Source organism: Sphaerodactylus townsendi, linkage group LG01 (genome assembly GCF_021028975.2).
Source record: "Sphaerodactylus townsendi isolate TG3544 linkage group LG01, MPM_Stown_v2.3, whole genome shotgun sequence".
Lineage (NCBI taxonomy): Eukaryota > Metazoa > Chordata > Lepidosauria > Squamata > Sphaerodactylidae > Sphaerodactylus > Sphaerodactylus townsendi.
Window position 1 is genome coordinate 133,718,544 of NC_059425.1, and position 17,978 is coordinate 133,736,521.

General features: G+C 45.0%; 1 protein-coding gene across 2 annotated transcripts in view; it reads left to right on the forward strand.

Moving 5' to 3' along the window:
- Window positions 1-17,978, forward strand: part of BACH2 (BTB domain and CNC homolog 2) — a 204,197-nt gene that overhangs the window by 139,855 nt on the left and 46,364 nt on the right. For both annotated transcript variants that reach the window (XM_048494309.1, XM_048494317.1), the window contains exon 3: window positions 16,787-17,041. In XM_048494309.1, coding sequence (XP_048350266.1) covers window positions 16,799-17,041 — 243 coding nt within the window. In that variant the 5' untranslated portion in view covers window positions 16,787-16,798. The remainder of the gene's footprint in view (window positions 1-16,786; window positions 17,042-17,978) is intronic.

A 17,978-nucleotide genomic window follows, 5' to 3' on the forward strand; every position in this document is an offset into this window, starting at 1 on the left:
AGTAGGAATTGTGGTGCATTATTTTTAGTTCCTATAAAATTGATTAAACTATTACTAAATATAGAAGAAAACATTTGGGTTTATAGGTTTGTCCTTAAAATTGTCACAATAAATCACTATTAAAAGTTTAAACATCTTTCACTTTTCAAGCGGTATCAAAAATCTGTGGAGCTTTTTATGTAGTTCACACAAAAGTATATATATGAATAGCTAATGAATTTCCTTACCTTGGATTGATTTAAACAAATGACATGCCTGTTCTAAATTAATATTTATCCCAGCTGTTTTGCAAAATAATCTACCCATGTATGGCAAACAGGAAACCACTGATTTCTCAAAAGACAAAATGGTTTATTCTTTGTAAATAATCACACTATATATTAAGTTTGGGATCTCTGCATTCACTTTTCAAAACACCTTTAAAATGGTGGGAGCCTGGGAATTATTTGTATTGGTTTTGGCGGGCTGTATGGTGTTCTAGCAAAGCTATGGGTGCATTTTCTCCTAGTATCGTTATCTCCTGCATCTGTGGCTGGCATCTTCAGCTGAAGATGCCAGCCACAGATGCAGGTGAAACGTCAGGAGAGAATGCTTGCTAGACGCCTTCCGCTCCTGTATACAGCCCGGAAAACCAGCCATTGTAGCACCCCTAAAGTGATTCCGCCGTGGAAAGCTCCTCTCGACAATACTCTTTGTAGTAAAAATAATACTGAAAACATAGCACTTATGAGGCAGCACCAATAAATACCATTTTTCAAAAAAAATGTTGTTTTAATATCTTTCCGGCAGATAGCATTTTATCACATTGGCCTCAGCTGTGTTCTGTCTTTGATGGGCCCCTCCGCACAGCAGAGGCAGCTAGGGTTCAACTCGTGTCTTTGGAAATCGTTACCTGAGCTCGACTCCTCTGTTACTCCGCACAGCAGCTGGCTCGTTTCTCCGAAGCCGAGTTCAGAGGGCAGGATTATCTCCTCGGGTCTTCCGCTCCTCATTCCTGATTGGCTGCCGTTCTATGGCGGGAAACATGAGTGCGCATCCCTTTTTTTTTGTTTACCGTAGGAGCTACATAGGAGGATTTTTTTAAAGGCGCGCTTCTTGCTGCCACCACGAGTCTCCTGTTCTGCGCATGGCCGAAATACTGCACTGTGATTGGCTGGCTGGCAGAGTCGAGGCAAGGGAGATTCCGCACTCTGCCAGCTTTGGCTTGAGTGCAACCCAAGTTCGCCAGAAAGTTGTACCTCCCAGTCGAGCTCGAAAATTTGACAGTGAGAGGGGGGGAGCAGAGACAGACATGAGTCGAACGCTACGGCTGTGCGGAGTACCCGGGTTGGACCTACGTCAAACTAAGGTAGAATCCGACAGTGTGGAGTGGCCCGATAGCTCAGAAAGTGTTCTGTGTTGCCTGCCTTGGGTTTATGAAACAACAATTTGAAATAGTTACACAGAGGCTAAAGAGGCTTTTTCTGTCATGCAGTTTGGAAAGGAAAAGGCAAGTGGTTAATTGAACATTTCACTATGAAAGAACATTAATAAAAATATGTACAGTGGAAGAATTATGTTTAACGTTGATATCAATTTCTCTGTCAAACAACCAGAGTTTATGAAGTATTAAATAATTAGCAATTTTTACAAGGCAGACAGTTTTAGTGTTGGGGATGTCAGATTGATATGTTAATAATGAGAATGCAAATATCTTTCTCACATCTTCATATCTGTCCCTTCCATTGTAGTTTGTAAGATGCCTTTTAAGAAAATAATCACTGTGTAACTTTTAGAACTCATGTTCAGATGAGTCATGTTCTTTTTGCTCTTCCATCTGGGACAAAAAATTATTTATATTTTCTTGATCTTTCTATAATATTCTGAAATCTCCCAAGTTCATAGAGCAGTTCTTTTGGAGAGACCAATATTTATCTTATTTCATGTTAGTTTATGATTTTAGCTGGTGGGGATTGTTTTGTCCTGATTTACAATGAGATCTTTGATTAAATGAGCATTAGGTAGCCTTGACTCAGACAATCTGAGAAGCTGACTAGGAACTCAGATTGGAGAAATATGCCTAGAACCGAGGAATAGTATGGAGTCTGAAGGATAAATATCTAATCATGGTTGGAAGCTTACTTGGGCCAATTGACCTTTAAAAATGCACTCGATTGTTGATTCTGCTTCTTCATTGCTATCTACTTTTCTCACATCCTCTCCAGCTTCCTTTTGTATTTTCTGCTTATCCATAGCATCGGTTGCTATTCCCTTCTTGCTTTCTTTATATTGTTCTGCAGCAGAATGGAAGTTGGTTTACACATTTTTCTTCCTACTGCACAGGCCAGTGGCTCTTCCCTGAACAGATTTGATTTTTCTTCTTTTCTCGGCCAGTTGAACACTGGCAATGACACTGAGGCATCTGCTTCTCTTCACTGTCATTGCTGCCTTACCTTTGGCTGTGTTTTCAGCTAATATCAGTCTTATTTACATGCTCCTCTGTCAGCTTCCCACCTTGCTGTCTTCTACAACTTATTTTTCATTGCTTATTCTTGTCCTTTGAATTGCTAGTGTTGTTTTCTGTATGGCCGAAAGCAGGGGACTCATTTTTCATTTTCATAACCTTTATTGGCATAAAAAGCAACAGAACAATAATACTGGTAGGAAGGAGTGGTTAAGATGGTATTGAACTAACAATACACAGAAATTTTGCTACGGCCTCCAACGTCGCATTGTTCTCATTATTAAAGCAGGGGACTCAACATGCGGGACCAGATGCAGCCCCTTGAGAGGACTTATCAGGCCTATGAACCAGTTGAGGAAATTCCCCCCTCCCACTCCTTATCTGGCCTGGACTCGCCAGTCCAAGAAGCTACTCCACTGCACTGCAGGCTTGCCAGTCCAGGCCCCCATTTCACCCAGCTCCGGATCTCGCCTGGTGAGCCTGTTACAAGTTCTACAGGACAGGCACAGTGGTGTAGCACCCACAGGGACATGTGGGGTCACATGTCCCAGGCGGAGGCCATTTGGGTCACATGGGGGTGCCCCCACACTTTTCCTCCATTCCCCAACTGCGTCCTACAGGACAGAAGTCTCCCCAGGACAGGCCTAGTCAAGGGGGAAGGCTCAGCTATCACTGCCTGAGGGCCTGGAGCGGGCTTGGCTGGAAGCAAGGCGGAAGGCGCCACTTTGGCAGGGAGAGGGCCTTCCCATTTGAGTGCTCCAGGCAAGGAGGTGGCACTGGGGCCAGCCTCTCCCTGACCAGCCCTTTGGAGCACCAGCTGCCTCTGGCCCTGGGCACACCTACTGAGTCTTCTCCTGCAGGGTCAGCCGGCCCTGGCACCACCTTCCTGCCTGGCGCACCCGAATGGGAAGAGGTGCTGCGGCCTGGCCTGCAGGACCACACCTTGGGGGCTGGGCCTGCAGGAGAAGGCTCAGCCAGCGCGCCCAGGGCCAAGAGCAGCGTGGCCAGCGCTGCGGACGGCGCGCTGGCCGGGGAGAGGGCCTTCCCATTTGGCCACGCCAGGCAGGGAGGCAGGGCCGCCATGGCTCTGTCCCTCTCCAGCCATGCTGCTCACTCGGCATGCTGCAGCCACACCCTGGGCCCTTCTGCCCTGGAGAGATTCCCCCACTCCAGGCTACCTAAGGGACCACAGCTTGGTCTTGCACACAGATAAGTAAAGCAAGTATAGCTACCATGGGGCGTGGGATGTAGCTACCATGGGGCGCGGGGGCACCATTTTGCCCCAGGCACCATTTCCCCCCACTACGCCTCTGTACAGGCACCTACCCACCCTGCTCCCAATCTGGCCAAGTGAGCCCACTGTGGCAGGCTCCCCCAGAGCTGACTATCTCTGCTAGCACTCATCGTAACACCACCACCACCACCCCACACACAACATGCTGATCTGGATTTGCAAGCCTGCTGCATGCTTGTCAGATGAGGTAGTCACTCCCTCTCCAGTTCCAACCACTTCCTCCAATGCCATTCTGGGCTAGTGAGTCCACTGCATGCTCACCAGCCAAGGTAGCCCCCCTACCCCTAATGAAGGCTCACCAGCTAAGGCGGCCATCCCTCACTGTGCCAATCACCTTCCCCAATGCTGATCTGGGCTGGCAAGGCTTTTGTGCACTCGCCAACTGAGGCAGCCCCCCCCCCCCCCCCCCATGCCAACAACCTCTCCCAGTTACTTTCTGGCCTGGTGAGCCTGCTGTGGATTTGACAGCCCAGGCAGCCCCACATATACACACCCCTATGCTTATTTGAGCTGGTGAGCTTACTCGGGGCTTGCCAGCCAAGGCAGCCACACACACCCTGGACCCGGCCTGACCAAGTCACATTTGTGTCATATCTGGCCCTCATAATAAATGAGTTTGACATCCCTGTGCACACTGAAAACTGGCTATTCTTTGTCCATGTGTTTCCATTTCACTGTCTTTCATGCAGCTAGGCTTCATTGGTTTTATTGTACCTCTATTTCTGCACTACAAAGAAGGTTTTGCCCTGTTCACTTGCTTATTACAACCTCTGATCCACATTTGCCTTTCTCTGACTTTGAACTTTGTTCTCCTGCCTGTTATTTTGGTCCCCTTTCTCTTCCCTCATTCATCTTGGCTGACCTCCATGCTCCCACTCTCCCCTATGGCTGCGTTACATTCACTAGGCTGCATGATCCTTTTCTTCTCTTACTTTTCCTTTTGACCTTCAGCTCCAGACCATCTCCTTGTCGTACAGGCAAATTTCATGCTGAAGACACTTGCACAAACATTGAGTCCGCCTCTAAAGGCTTTTCATGTTCATTTTTATGGTCTTACCTATATAACTCTCTTGGTACTAGCAAAATAAATCTTCTCCTTTTATCCCACAACAATTAAATTTTTTAAAAATCAACTTTGCTCTAGTAGTTAAGAATTTAAGGCATATTTGACATTAAAAGAAACAAGCGCAATTTCCTGTATGGGTTTTAGCTTGACAGGTCTTTGGCATAAAGCACATTTCAGAAGCCGTGCTTGTATAAGTATATATCATTGTACAGCAATCTCCTAGGGTGACTTTGGAATGTTCAGTTTTATTAACAGAAAGTCAGTTGTTCCCACAACAGAGCCATATATGTGACTTAACACTTACATAACCTCCTGACCTTGGTTTGGGATCCTAAGTTTCTCTACGTACATGAGGTGATACCTGAAGAAATATGAAAGCATCAGATTTTAAAAATTATTATTAGGTTTTTTTAAAAAAACCTAATTATAAAGGATCTACAATGGAAGTTACTTGATTCAGATTGCTAGGATATGAGTTTATCTGTACCAATTGATTACTTTATCTGGCATTGTATGTATTATTCTGGACATTTCCTGAGTGAATGTCAGGTTATTGTCCCCTAAGCACTAGTCATTTATTTCGGGGGGGGGGGGGCGGTGATGCTGTAGAGTCACAAAACAAGTCTTTGATGAAGTGTGACAGTTATTCCTGGGAACTTGGCTGTCTCAGCAACAGGTGGCATTTTTATTGTTTTTTTTTGTTTATTGAAACATCGCACCTTTCCTTGGGGTTCAGGGCATTTAAAATATTTTTTTCAGTTTAAGGCAAAAATAAAACAAAAAAACTCCTCAATCCCTCCCTCCTTAAAAGATGCCTGCCAATTCAGACTCCCTCAAAGGACCTGACAAACAGGCAAGCCTTGTTGTGCCTCCTGAAGATCTCCAAGGAGGGGGCCCCCTCACAACCATGATGGAAAAGGCCTGGGCTTCTGGTCAGTTCTCAGTGGGTCACCCTAAGTTGTGAGATTGCCAACAGATGACAACCTGATGACCATAGTTGGCTCACAAAGACATATGGAAGGAGACAATCCTTCACATTCTTCAGTCCTTCAAATATTTGGGTTCCAGGTTATAAAGGGCTTTAAAGGTCATAACCAGCGCCCTGAACTGTGGTCTGTCTCCTTGTCATAACCCTAGAATTCTTTGGTGGTCTCCCTTCCAAATACTGACCAGCACCCTGAACTGGGCTGCATCACTGTGAAACAGTTGTTGTTTCATACACAGAGCATATTGCAATAATCCAGCTGTGAGGTTACAGAAGCATATCTGTGACTACTTGCTGTAGTCATAGTGCATAGGAGGATCCAAGCCTCTTAAGAATTTTCATCACAGTCTGAATATAAGAATGTGTATGTAGGGCAAAATAATTTCAAAGCTTATAGAAATCTCTGTAAATAACACCACAATACCTTAATTGTTTCACTTCGTAAGTCCCCACTTAAGGAGAAGTGAAACATTACAGATTCCATAAAAAATAGTTCAAAAAAAACTTTTATAAAGTGAATGTTTTGCATGAACTTGGTTGGATTTCATGGATTTCATTCTTGTTTTATTTATTCATTTAAAACATTTAGTAGCCAGCTTCCTTCCTTATGGAACTCATGGTGCCTTACAGTATAAATAAATCAATGGTTATAAAAAAACCCTCTGAGTCACCCCAGCAACCTGGCTTTCTAAGGCGACTAGTCTTATCTTAGTCTTATCAGCCAGATCGCACCGGTTCTCTGAACTGGTAGCTAACTGGCTGAATCCCACCATGGCACCACCCCTGGGCAGCCACAACACTCCCAGTGTCATGGCCCCTTGTTCCCACCCCCCTCGCCAGAGAGCGTGGGGACATCTGTCAGGTTGAAAAATGAAAGCAGCCCTTGGCAGCCAGCCCATGACACCCCGTCTGCAAACCTGGCTTTTCAAGACGAGCATCCAAGACAGGAGATATCTCAAGCCCATGGTCTGCCTTTCCACTAACCCAGAGAACTTTGTCAGGATTAAATTTCAGCTTGTTCATCCTCATCCAGCCCATTGATGTCTACATACTGGTTCTTAACATCAACTGCATCTTCAGAATAGTTGGAAAAGAAAGGGAGAGTCATGTATCATCTCCATGTTGGTGGCACCATAACCCATACCTCTCCCATTGGCTTCAAATAGATAATGAACAGAATGAGGCACAAGATTGAACTCTGCAGAACCCCCACAGGTCAATGGCCGGAATATCCCAGAACCACCTTCTGAGATTGCACACAGACACACATTCCCGATAAAACTTGAATCACTGCAACAGGGCATTCATTCCAGTGCTGAGAGGCAGCTCCATAGGACACTATGGTTGATAGTATCAAAGGCTGCTGAGAGATTCAACAGAACAAGCAGGGTCACATTCCCCCATCTAGTTTTCAATAGAGGTTATTAGTCAAGGTGACCAAAGCAGTCTCTGTTCCAAACCTCAGCCTGAAGCCAGATTGAAATGAGTCCATTAAAATCAATCTCTTCCTAGAGCTCCTAGAACTGAGAAGCAACCACCTGCTCTAGCACCTTGCCCAATAATGGAAGACTGGAGTGAGACAATGACATTTGTATATGTCTTAACATGTATATGGAGAGTCTCAATGCTAGTACAATATATTTCTGGAGACTGCTGCTTGGGATGTGCTTAAAAATGGGCACCAAAGGGTTGGAGGGCCGCATGGCAAGGAGGGGAGTTTTCCTGATGGGTAAGAGACAAAGGGAAAGGGCATTCCATCATGGACATAGTCCGAAGAAGCATCTCTCTTGGTTTGGGGTTTGAACAGGAACAACAAGAATGTGCTTAGCTGAGAAATTTCTGTAACTGAAGTTTATTTTTATTTCTTTGTTTTGAATTTTCACCATAAAATCCTTGAGAACTCAGCTGCTTTGGAGTTATTGGAAGAAAGAACCCAGGTTTTACAGAAACAAGCGTGGCTCTCCCAGGCTTGATTTCGTCATATGGTAGCAGCAGGTTTTAGAACTGTAAAAAGTACTAATGTCAAAATAAATGTAGCACTTTAACAGTGTAGTCCTAAACAGAGTTATGTTCAAATCCCATCAAAGTCACTGGGCTTAGAAGGATTTTTTAAATTATTTTTTTGAACTTCTAGGCCGCCCATTCCCAGAAAGGGCTCAGTGCGGCGTACAACCAATAAAACAATAAATAGATACTATTTAAAATCAAGTAGATCATAGTCTACAATTTATATTTCTACATCAGAGAAATAAACAGAGACCAATCTTCGATTTAAACAATGAGCCCCACCACAGCCCAGCTTATTTCCCAGTTCTTTGGGACTGTTTATACATTTACAAGGCATTCTGGCTTTCTGTTGGACTGCATCCACACATAGATGGATATTGTGCTATCACTGCCTAGTAGTAATCATTCATACAAAGCCATTGCTACAACACAACAATAAAGTGCGACTGAGATTTACCTTGGCCACTGTTGCTGCCAGGAAGAGGGGCAGGGCTCAGTGCCAGGATCTAGCCCAGCTTGGGGGCTGGGCTGCCTAGCTGCCGGCACGAGCAAGTGACATGCCTGGAACCGTTGGGGGCGTGGCCTTATATGAGCAGGCTGGGTCATCCCGCACCTCTTCTCAATTGAGCACCAACGTCTTCCTTCAGGCCATCGCAGGACTATCTGGATTGTCAGCCACAGCATTGTCCTTTGGGCTGCCAAGTATGCCTCGTCTTCTGGTTGGGGGAGAGACCTTGGCCTCGCCAGCCACGCAACCATGTTTTGGATGGGACAGAGAGGGATGTGTTGGGAGGTCTCACTGCCAATACTGGATGGAACAGTTGCAAGGCACAGACCACCTCACCCCTTGATCATCCAGCCAGGAGAGAATGATCTGCCTGTAGAAAAGAGTGTGTTGCTGGCTCGCCACATGGTGTTGGACTTGAAATTCATGATGTGCTGGTCACACCTATTGGAGTGTCAAGTATGGTGTGGGGCATTGGCCTTGGAGAAAGTGGACCTGGCCAAACACAGGACCAATATGATAGTGTCACACCTTGTGCAATCTTGGGGGGGGCAGGTGCATCCCCCGCCTGGACATGTTGTTTCGTCTTTCAACGCTATATAGGAATGACAGCTTGCATCTGTCGAAATCGAGTATGGACCTTTGGCTGCACAGCATCAGATCTGCTTTATGTGATTGGTTGTTGGCTTAGGAAGCTTTGGTAGGAGCGAGATGGCCTTGCTCTTTTGCAGATTGCGCGTGGGGACTGATCCATTCAGGGAAGGAGAAACCTGCGTGCCAGCCCTCCGCATTTGGTGTGGGCCTCCATAAGACGTCTGGGGGGTGGAGCGAGCCTGTGAACCACATGCCCAGGCGGGGGCTGCTGGTGGCTCATGCCCAGAGATGTCATTCAGCCAGATCGCACCGGTTCTCTGAACTGGTAGCTAACTGGCTGAATCCCACCATGGCACCACCCCAGGGCAGCCACAAATTGGGCTGCGCGCCTGGTCTGGCCTTGGGTAGTGCCATGGCACACGACCTTCTGGGGAGGGCTGGGAGGCCTGCTGGAGCGCCAGCAGGGCAGGCCACCCCACATGTGTAGCCTGATCAGCAGCTAGCCAGCCCCCCGAGCCTCATGCCTAGGGCTGCATGCCTCTGGGTTATGCCACTGGCACTGCCTGCCAGGGTGGCCTGCCCTGCAGCAGGCCTCCCAGCACTCCCTCGATGGCTGCTCCATAGCTGGCCCCCTGAAGCCGCCATCTTCCCTCGCCTCCCCCCTGCCCAACATTGGAACGGGGGCGGGGGCGCAGCAGCCAGGTAAGTGGGCAGGGGCGCAGCAGGGACGCATGGCAGAGGGTGAACCAGTGGTTGATCTCTTTGAATCCCAACACTGCTGGTGCCCCCTGTCAGCAAAGGGAGTTCATCCAGAGGCCAGCGCCCAGATGGCTCCCACTATCTTGCTGCTCTGGGCATTGGTGTTTCCCCCCATGCATTGGGCTAGGGGAAAGTTATTACGGCGGGACAGCAGACGTGCTGCCCAGTTCCGGATCAGTCTCCTATGCTGCACCTCTGCTTCCTTTTGCCAGCACACCAATAAAATGGTTGTGGCCAAATTTTACCCACACATTTGGGTTTCTGTGTCTTCTTCCACAATTTGGGGCTGCTCCCTCTCCTCCCCGGGCACCAGTATGTTATTTAGTTAAGTGTGGAAGCAGCCATGATTTCTATAACAAAGTCAAATTTCTTGGTTCTGCATATGAAACTCTCCAGCCTATATTCCCTCTATTTGTTTCTGTGACTTTTCACAGTCTGCTATGTATCAGCTATTAGACCCTTTTCATTTCTGTCTGCACACTCGTCGCTGTCAAAGTGGCCTTTATTTCATTTATAAAAATGTGTTCCAGTGAGATCTGCAAGGATTTGCAAGTGCATACTTGTTTGTTTGGATGATGCCATATCCTTTTATTATTTTAGTTGTTTTGTACTGCTCGACAATCTTTACCCTGCATGTACAGGTTATGTAAACAGTTTGAACAGATGATTATCAGTGGTTGATAATGTACAGTGTGAAGCATGTCTGCCAGTAGATATGAGCGTAAGGCCATGTAGCCCATCTTGACCCATTATTGTATTTCCAATTATCTTTGGTGCTCCAAGAAAGAGATATTAATGTAGCTGAGGATGACATAGCAAATTAGTGCCGCTCCCTAACCTTTTAAAAATTGCTAACACTGTTGTAATCTGTAATTACTGAAATCAGCGTGAGAATTGTGGCGCTGTATAATTATCTTTTCCTGATACGTTATTGCTGAATGAATTATTAATCTAAATCAGTCTTGTATCGTATTTGCAACAGCTAAAGAATCATAATAATAACATATAATTACATTTTCATTATTTCTATTTTTATATTCATGTTTTTGGATGTTGTAATTGGTAATTAATTGGGTTTTCTAATATACTCCCCAAAACTGGTAAGAACATAAGAACATAAGAACATAAGAACTAGCCTGCTGGATCAGACCAGAGTCCATCTAGTCCATATCTCCTCTCATACTCAGAGTGGCCCACCAGGGTGCTCTTTTAGAGCCTACATGGTGGATGTGAAAGCAATGGCTCTCTGCTGCCACAAGGTTTGGAGCACCTGGTCTGCTAATGCATTACAGTAATCTGAGATCAAGGAGGATCTGGCAGCCATAGATTGACTTTCTCCTCCATAAATCTAAGGTCTCAAGGCTTTCTCCCCTTTTTGTGAAGTTTTTCTATCCAGGTTAGTGGGCTACACTCACTCACCTCCTGTAGCAGCATATATCTCCAAACACCAATCCCCACGCTAGAAGAAGTGCTTCCTTTCTATTAGTCCCTAATTCTTCCCAGCATTTTCTGTAATGAATGCCTCCCTTGTTCTAGTAGACAGAGAAAGAGAGAAAAATTCTCTGTCAACATTTTCTACCCTATGCATAATTTTATATATAGGACTCTGCAATCATATCCCCTTGGGGACGCCTCTCCAAACTAAAGAGTCCCCAAACGCTGCAGCCTCTCCTCATAAGGAAGGTGCTCCAATCCTTTCCAATCATCCCTCGCTGTCTCTCTCAGACCTCTTCTTTCTATCTCTCTCGATATCCTTTGAGAGATGTATACTCAGAACTGAACAACACACAGTACTCCAAGTGTCAGACCACGGTTGCCTTTATATATAAGGGCATGACACAATCTTTGTAGTTTTATCTTCCTACCTCCTCTCCCACTATCCCCAGTAGCATAGAGTGCTCTACCTTTACCCCTCACATGCATTGGATGCTGGATATCTCCTAAGGAACTGCACACAACTAAGATTTAAATCCCTTCTCTTCTGGTTCACAGGGACTGAGGTAATGACCCCTGTAGCTGCAGGTATGTGAAGTTTGGATTTTTTGCCCCTCACGTGCATCACTTTACATTTCGCTACATTGAACCAGAATTTTTTAAGCATTTCTTAGCCTTCCACTCAATGCACTTCTAATTCATCAAGGTCCGCTTTGGAGTTCTCAGAACCTTTCTGTGGTTCCCTGTCACCACCCTACATAATTTGGTATCATCTGCAAACTTGGCCACCACACTACCCACCCCTACTTCCAGGTCATTTATGAATAAGTTCCCCAAACCCCCCCCCCCCCCAGGCCCCCCCCCCCCCCCCAAACCCCCCCCCCCCCCCCCCCCCCCCCCCCCCCAACCCCCCCCCCCCCCAATCCCCCGCCCCCCCCCCCCCCCCCCCCCCCCCCCGCCCCGCCCCCCCCACACCCCCCCCCCCCAACCCCCCCCCCCCCCCACCCGCCCCTCCCCCCACAACCCCCCCCCCCCCCCCCACCCCCCCCCCCCCCCCCCCCCCCCCCCCCCCGCCCCCCCCACCCCCGACCCCCCCACCCCCCCCCACCCCCCCCCCACCCCCCCCCCCCCCCCCCCCCCACCCCCCCACCCCCCCCCCCCCCCGCCCCCCCACCCACCCCCCCCCCCCCCCCGCCCCCCCGACCCCCCCCCCCCCCCCCACCCCCCCCCTCCCCCACCCCCCCCACTGGTAACCTTATATGGTTGTAAAGTGTTCCGTGCTTCAGCATTTACTAACATATAAATTGTCTACAGCCCTTAATCTCAAGAAATCTTCATAACTTTGACTTGATCCACCTGGATAGGCTAATGCACAGTGGCTGTCACCTGCACAGAAGAACTTCACATTAGAGATTGTACCCTTCCAATTCTGCCTAGGATATTAGCAAAAGCATATCTTGATACATGGGGAATTATTACGTTAATAAATAATTTTCATTAACATGGGTATAAGACAATAATGCCAGGAAAAGTCAAAGGCAGCAGGAAAAGAGGGAGAACCAATATGGCATGGATTGGAGCCATGGCTTTCAGTTTGCAAAGCTTTTAATAATAGGTCATTTGGGAAGGGATAGATTCAATTTGGAAGGGATAGATTCATGGCGTCGCCATGAGTCAGAAGCAACTTGATGGCACTTAACAGACACGTGTATGTTTCTGATCCAATTTAAATCTTTGTTTGAAAATATCTTCCTTCCTGGGATTTGCGGCTACTTGCCGGAACGTTATTCTTTCTGTGATTGACATCTTGTGGGTTAGAGTTGGTTCAGATAATAATATGTTAATGAATTTCAAGCTTACACTCTCTCACTTTCTCCTTCCTGTCAATCAGAGTTTCTTGCCATTCCCCCACACCCCCCAAGTCACCATCACAAGTCAGCTGAAGAGATGAAATAGACGTAGGGTAAGCACTATATAATGGCTTGCACATACAGTATTAATTTTACAAGTGGTTATAGAAAATTAGCTGCAAGGATTCCATTTTTGGTAGGCTGGTGACGGCAGTATATCTTAGCCAAACTCACTTAAGCACCAAAAGAATATGTTTAAATAGATGTATCTTTAAGTACTTTACCCATGAAACCTTGCTCAAAGTAGCATAGCTGAAGTGTTACTTCCTACAAAACATCTTTTTGGCTGCATGACTGTGATAAAGTCTTGCCCCTATCATGTGCTGTGAGGTTTCGCTTTATGATGGAACTGTGAAGAAAGTTACCATGACGCAACTTCTGTGATAACTGAAAGTCCATAAAGCCAGACTTGGCAGCCAAGCATTATTCATGGTCATCATAGATTTTGCACAAACAAAGAAAAGAGGGGACAAAAACTTAACCCAAACAAAGAATTAAGCACCTAAAGATCAAGAAGGAATTAGGGCCACTAAATTAAAAACCGCTATATAGCAAAAATACAAATGCATTAATTCAAATTAACAGCATAATTTCATAGTAGAAGGCCCAGAATAGCCTGCCTTATATGTATAAAATCACAAAGTCCTATGTCACACTTTAAGACTCAGAACCAAACACATTTTGATCCTTTGTCCTTCTTCAGCGGTCAAAAGTGGTAATATAAAGTGTTACTACCCGACAAAAAGTACAAATGAACAATTTAAATGACTGAGATAAGTAATTTGAGATTTATGCACCAGTAGCACCCAGATCTTCAACATGAAACCAATGTCCACTTAAGAGCAGAGGCGGAGCTACCAGGGGACAGGGGGGTGCGCGTTGCACCGGGTGTGTACCTGAGGAGCACAAAATCTCCCCCTGCCCCACCCACCCTGCAACACCCCCCTGCGGCTTTTTCTCTCTCATTTCATTTTAGGAAACAGTGCAGGCTTAGCTCTTGTTCCTTTCAGGTTGAACGTTTGGTGGGAACTACACTTCCCAGGAGACCTTGCGAGCCCCAAGGTCTCATGGGAAGTGTAGTTCCCACCAGGCCATTTTCAGCCTGAAGGGAACAGGTTGCTTCTCCAGTCTGCACTGTTTCACTAAGGTAAGTGTGGATGCTGGAGGGGGGGCAGGCACCGCGGAGGGGGCGGCAGAAAACACAGAGTGGGCACCGGGTGCAGTATGGCCCAGCTATGCCTCTGCTTAAAAGGTATAAAATCATGTACCAATCATGCCAATCAAGCCAAATTTTGTTGTGTCAGCATCCTTTAACACCTCAGTCAAATAGAATTTCTTTAAGTCCGGAGTAATAGGTATATTATATTTTATATTTTATGTTATTTATTTTATATATGTGATTTTATAGACATAAGGCAGGCTGTTGTGGACCTTCTATTATGAAGTTTTGGTTTTAATTTGAATAAATACATTTGTATTTTTGCTATATCAGCTTTTAATTTACTTTTTTAAATTTTAATTTACCAAATTCCTTCTTGACATCATAAATTTTGCTTCACCTCTGAGGTGTGCATGGAAAATTCTGACTTCAGAATAACTTGGTATGCTTCAGATATGCAGTACAATGTAAAATGGGACCTTGAGTTCCAATCTCATGGAAGTTTGTTTGATCTTGCATTCTGCTGGCCTCTTATCAACAGTGATGAGGGGGAAAGGTTAATGAGGAAGGACCAGTTGCAATGTTGGCTATGACTCTCAGACACAGTCTGCAGCCCTTTTTCCAGCAACATATTTTTTACAAGTGAGGGAGAAAATGCACTTTTTCATTCTTCAAATAAGAACATTATTTTTATGTCTCTGACGTCATTTCTTATTTATACCCTTCTTAGAGCATCCTCCTTTTTTTGCAGTCCCTCCTCATCTTGGCTATTTGCTAATCCTCTTGACCACCCTCACTGAACTACTTCTTTGACTTCTGTATTTGATATTCACATGGCATGAAAATGTGAAGAAATATGAACAATTCATTTACCATGACTTTTTTTTTTAATCTGTCACGTTACATCTGGGTTGCCTGCTGTTTTCAAACGTGATTCTGATAGTAGAAACTTGAAGAATCAAAAAAAGAAAGAAGAGAGAATAGTTGCCTGCCTGAAGTTTGGTTTTCAAAAAGGGTATTTGTGTGTCAGTACTACAAGACAAATACAGCAGTCAGTAAAATTAAATGCCAGTTCCATTTTCCCTCTATACCATGTAGACCAGTGGTACTCCCTCTTTAATTTACAGAGAGTCAGTTTTGCAATTACAATCAACTAGTGAGCCATATGACTACTGTATGCCCTGTGCCCAAACCACCACCCTACCAAACACGTACAAACAATAACATTGGATATAACTGTTAATATGAAATGTATTACTGTAACCGTGTAAATTACCTGATTCCTTCTGATCATGTAGGATTGACCCTCCCAATTACTACTGAACCTTTGCCCTCGTGTACCTGGAGTTAGGGGAAGGGTTTCGCTTTCTTGCCTTCTAGCTCTCTTCTCAGTATAAGGGACAGAGTTCCCAGAGGAGAGGAGCTGGTCATGGAGAAAGATCAGTAAAACCATTTATACCCCACTATGGCCAGCTTGCTCTTTTCATGGCAGCTCCCTAGATGCTGGATTGGAAGGCTGCAAAGTGGATGGAGGGTTGTTACCTATATCCCAAGCACGAGCCCCACAACTCAGGGCTGTCCCTACAGCAGCAGCTGTTTCAAGTTGGGAACTATTTGCCAACCACAATAACCTTGGTCGTTTTCTTGGAATGAGGTGGGGGGAGAATAGACACATGGGGGGACCAATGCTCCAAAGAACCATAGATGTTATGTCAGGGAACCACATGTGGCTACCAAGCCACTGTTATAGACTAGTGTAAGATCTTTGACCAAGAGAGGATTGGTTTAATTTTCATTCTGTCATATGTCATTTTTACATTGATCTTGTTCAGTGCAGCAGTATTTCCGGTGATATTCTTTTGTGGCCTCCATTTTAATAAAGCCTTGTTTGTTTTTCCATGTTTCCTGATGCTTGTACTTTGGAGTACATCCATCCATAAATGTTCCGTTATTTCTTTTCCTAAAATGTCTTCTTCTATCACTTCTGTGCAGTGAGATTTGATTTTTTAAAACTATTTTATGTTGTTTGGTTTAGGTTTTTATTTTGTGAATTAGCAACAGTCCTGTAAAAAGGCTTAACTTTTTAAAATAAAACTGAACAGTTGACAACTTCATATTCAGTAGTAGTTATATTCCTTTGCATTGAACACTCCACAGAATTTTGGATCATGGCAATTGATTGTAAATAGTGCTAATAAACTCCAACTTTGTACCATAATATTAAAATGAAACATCCTTGGGTTACGTATCTGTGCCAAAAGACTTTCATAAATTATTTGTTTCTTTTTCTTATTTGTTTTCTTTTTCTTCCCTTCCCCATCCCAAGCTCATATCTATTCAAAGGTGAGCTGAGTCGAAGCCTTTCATGTGTTTTAAAAACTGTCCTTGATTCAATATTGTGGGTAGAGCAAGAGAATGTAGTGCAGTTGCTGTTTCCATGTGTGTGTATATATATCGTATTTCTTGAGCTCTTTGTTCTGGCTAAGAATTGAACTGCTGATCAGCAGTTCCGCAGAGAGCTGGCTAAATCATGCAGGACACAGAAATTATGATGTAATCTTCCTTTCTTTGCAAGTACTGTGATAACTCTCCAGGCCTATCTCCCTTATTGTTTGTTGTTTCTATTTTAGGGTGTGAACGGAATGTCTGTGGATGAGAAGACTGAATCCCCCATGTATGTGTATGAGTCAACAGTCCATTGTACCAATATCCTCCTGTGCCTCAATGACCAGCGGAAGCAGGATATTCTCTGTGATGTGACTTTGATTGTGGAGGGGAAAGAGTTCCGAGCCCACCGGGCTGTGCTGGCAGCATGCAGCGAATACTTCTTGCAGGTGTTAGTCGGGCAGACAGAAAATGACCTGGTGGTCAGCCTGCCAGAGGAGGTACAGTATATGCAATCATTCCCCTGTCATTGAAATATGAAACTTTCTAACATGGACAGGGCTGGGGGTGGGGGGGAATATTAATCTACACATCTTTCTCTCAAATGGTCAGTTAATTGCAAGTCAGCTAACCATGAAGGTCTAAGAGGTAATCTCATAGGTATGCATGCTCTCATTCTCCATATCTCCCTGTTGCTAGTGAAAAGGAGGGCAGGAAATGATGCAGAATCCCACTCCATTTGTGGTGGAATAGAAAAGTCTTAAATGTTTTGCAGGCCTGAAAGAAATAGATGCAATGAATCCACCTAAAAGAGCAATTAGAAAATGAAATGTAGCAAGCAGAGAGTGGCCATAGAAACTGATTATAGGGTTAATCTGCTTCTGAAACAAGAGCTGGAAATGTTTGTGGTTAGAGGGAGCCAATGAATTGTAGAGAGGGAGAGTGCTGAGCTTTCGCAGGTATTTTTCTTAGAAGAGGATGTATTGTCTTGCCAAGGAAAATGATCCCTCAAGGCCAGTCATGCTGGGTCAAAAAGTGGTTAGTGTGATTTTTTTAGGGGGTGGGGGCTTGGGTTACAAGTTGCTCGATGATCCTTCCAAATAACTGAAAAAGCATATACCTAATCTTCTCTGCGAGAAGCATGGTATTCTCTAGCACTCAGTGGTAGATAATGTTCAAAGAAAGTAGCGTCATTCAACAGGACTGAGGCTATCATGGGACTATCATGAGGGTATCATGAGGAATTCTTAATTTTAAAAAATAAAACTCCCATGGCTTGCATTTATGTCTAACTTTTAAATTGTGCATAAGATGAGATGTACATGTATGAAGACGTGTCTATTTTTAACATAAGAGTACATATTCAGACTATCTGCTTGAAAAATGTCAGTGCAAGACAATGTGGATAAGGGGGAACCAGTGGACATTGTCTACTTG